At 58.1% G+C, this 2,893-nt stretch overlaps 1 protein-coding gene across 1 annotated transcript in view; it reads right to left on the reverse strand.

The window, feature by feature from the left end:
- CD8A (CD8a molecule) overlaps window positions 1-2,164 on the reverse strand; it is a 4,798-nt gene extending 2,634 nt beyond the window's left edge. Inside the window, exons 1-5 of the mRNA XM_004691383.1 lie at window positions 2,083-2,164; window positions 1,638-1,994; window positions 1,032-1,433; window positions 703-813; window positions 87-117 (exon numbers count right to left, since the gene is read on the reverse strand). Coding sequence (XP_004691440.1) covers window positions 87-117; window positions 703-813; window positions 1,032-1,433; window positions 1,638-1,994; window positions 2,083-2,164 — 983 coding nt within the window. The remainder of the gene's footprint in view (window positions 1-86; window positions 118-702; window positions 814-1,031; window positions 1,434-1,637; window positions 1,995-2,082) is intronic.
- Window positions 2,165-2,893: the final 729 nt, after the last annotated feature.

Below are 2,893 nucleotides of genomic sequence, written 5' to 3' on the forward strand. Positions count from 1 at the left end.
CTGCCATTTTCTCTCTCTGGGGAAGGTCCCCAACATTTGTTCCTGGGGAAGCCAGGAACTGTGCCCAGGGGTTATAAGAGGCTCACCTGGGACATTTGCAAACACGTTTTCGATTCCCTGAATAAGGAAAAAAAAGGGGGAGGGGGTAAATTGACTGTCTCCAACCCCCCTATAGTCCCAGCATAGGATTTCCCACCCTTCCCTATTTCTTTAGGATTATAGCTCTTGAGGACCCAGCTGAAGGCTTCTTTTCCATTCTCATCAATTTAAGAAACATTGCAAGTACAGACATGCGTGGATGAGGGGTGAGTACAGCCTCCTGCATAATACCCCAAGCAGGGTCTCCCAGAAGGAGCCAAGAATGACTCTCACCCTTGGTGGTTCCCAACCCTTCACCCTGTGGCAATGTTCCCAGGCTCAGGATGGCCCCCTCTGTGGTAACACGGGACCTGTGTGCTTGCTTCCTCAGCTGCAGCTCCTGACATAGGGCGCTGTCCTCTTAACAACCTCCTAGAGAGTGGAAAGAGGCCAAGGAGGACTTCTCCACTTCTAGCTCTTGGATAGAAATGTGCTGTGCCTGGACCTGCCCTACAGCTCAGAGTCCCAGAAATTTCAACCCCACCTCCCCAATGCTGCTGTCAGGAGCCAGCAGCTCAAAGGACAGTCGCGGGGCAGATGGCACCCCGATTCCCTAGGACTTACTGTGGTTGTAGATGAGAACGGTGATCAGTGACAGGAGGAGGAGTGAGCAGGTCCCAGCCAGGGGCGCCCAGACGTAGATATTACAGGAGAAGTCCAGTCTCTTTGTAATCACTGATGACACCCCAGACACCACCATTTAGCAGCTGAAGGGTGATCCCCTCACCCTCTCCCGCCAGCCCCATCAGGTCTCCAGGCTCGGGACTTAGGTTCCCCACCCTAGGAGAGCCCTCCGCTCAATCTCCATATTAGAGGTGCCCCCGCCCCCCGCAGGGGCTCTCCCCAGGTCTCCACCGCCCAGGCCTCCCGGATCCGGACGCCGCGTGCCTCACCATCGCTCCCCGCAGACGGCCGGCACTCCGCTGGGCTCAGAGTCACGCGTTGAGACGCGTTGGTGGGCTGCGGAGGCGGCGGCGCCGTGGTGGTCTTAGCTGCGGGAGCAACATCCAAGCGTGGTTGGGGACTGGACCCGGCGATGCGCGCGCCTTTGCGGGAGCCGCGGCTCCTGAGTTTTCCATTGCGGGTGCGAACTCTGCGTGCGGGCAGGGGCGATGGAGCCGGCACCGCCTGGCCTTTTAGAGGCGGGCGCCAGAGCCAGCTGCGAGCGTCCTGGGCTCCGCAGAGCGCATCCGCGCCTCCCCCACCCCCAAAGCAGAAGCCATCTCTCCTCCATCCAGCCCTTCTCCCGGGCTCAACCAGCAAGCTTGTGAGCTTGGGTTGGTGTCCACATTTTACTGATGAGTGAACAACGAGGCTTGGGGAATTTAAGTAATTTGCCCAGGGCCACACAAGCCTGGGAAAGGCTAACAGTTATCCAAGTATCCCGGGAGAGGGGGCGCTGAGACTGGAAAGCCGCGAGTGCCCGTGGGAACACGTTTGAGGTGAGCCCCAAATCTCACACCCAGAGATACCACACCGCGTGCCCGGGGTGCCCGCACCTGGCAGGAAAACTGACACGACGCTGCTGAAGTGTATGGCCCAGTTGTGCGTGACCGTGCAGAAGTAGTAGCCCTGGTCATGCTCCTGGAAGTGGTTCAGGGTGAGGGAGTATTGGGAGGGGGCTTCTTTCTTGCCCTTTATCTTGGAAGTCAAACTGTCAGCCACCTTGTTCCGGGAGCTGGATAAGTAGACTAGGAAGAGGGGAGGGCCTTCCCGCCTCTGGAATAGCCAAGAACATCCGCTCTGGGTGGGCAGCAGCACTTCGCAGCTCAGCTCCATGCTCTCATTCAGCTGCCGGGGCAGTTTCCGTTCCCTTATTCGAAACGCGTTGGTATCAGAGTATACTCTAGCTGCGTCTGAGGAGGGCCAGGCAGTGAGACCGAGCCGGGAGGGCCGCGACCCCCTAAGCACCCCCTCTACCTTCCCAGAGAAGGGCTAACTCACGGAGCAGCAGGGCCAGCGGCAGGAGCAGGGTGGTCACCGGGGAGGCCAGGGCGCACTCCCGGGGGAGAAGGGCAGGGGGCATTTCAGCTGCAGCTCCGAAGCCAGCGGAGGCGCTCTGGGCTCAGGAGTCGGCGGGACCAGGAACGGGGAAGTTGGGCCCTTGGCGGCCTGGGCGCAGAGATCGCAGAGATCGCAGAGATCGGTGTGAGGTCTCTCAGCGATTTTTTGAGGATGTGATGTCACATCAAACACTCGCCCTACTTTCTGCGGTTTTCACCTTCCATTCTAGAGTGGAGGGGATTGGGGGCCATGAGTGGTGGCCCAGCAGCTTTGCAGGGCTGTGGGGGCAACTGAGAAGTGTGGGTTTGAGGAAGGAAACAGACTTGGAAATGACCCCTGGAAAAGTCTCCCAGGAGTGACAGAGACAGAGGGTAAAGAGAGATCCGAGATTTCAAGAAGCGAGGGTGATAGTGGGAAGGAAAAGGAAAAGGAGAAGGGAAATGTCTACCTTCTTTGCCTTCACTCAGACCGCGTCCAGCATCGTCACCTTGCTTTTCACCTGCAAAATGGGCGTGAGGGCTGAGAAGGAAGAGTAGGTGACTTGCCCACTTCTTGGGACCCAGGACAGTGTGGGGCGTTCACCCAAGAAGAATCTTCAGAGGTAACTGAGAACACTTCAGTGGGGCCACAGAGACCCAACCCAGGCATGGGACAGGCTAACCTCTGCTGACTGCATGTTTCCGGGCTTGCTCCTAGTGGCTAAACCTGACCACATGGCCTCATTATTTTGGGGGGACCTTGCAACAACATC

This window comes from Condylura cristata, unplaced genomic scaffold (genome assembly GCF_000260355.1).
Source record: "Condylura cristata isolate star-nosed mole 26May11 unplaced genomic scaffold, ConCri1.0 scaffold00031, whole genome shotgun sequence".
NCBI classification, from domain to species: Eukaryota; Metazoa; Chordata; class Mammalia; order Eulipotyphla; family Talpidae; genus Condylura; species Condylura cristata.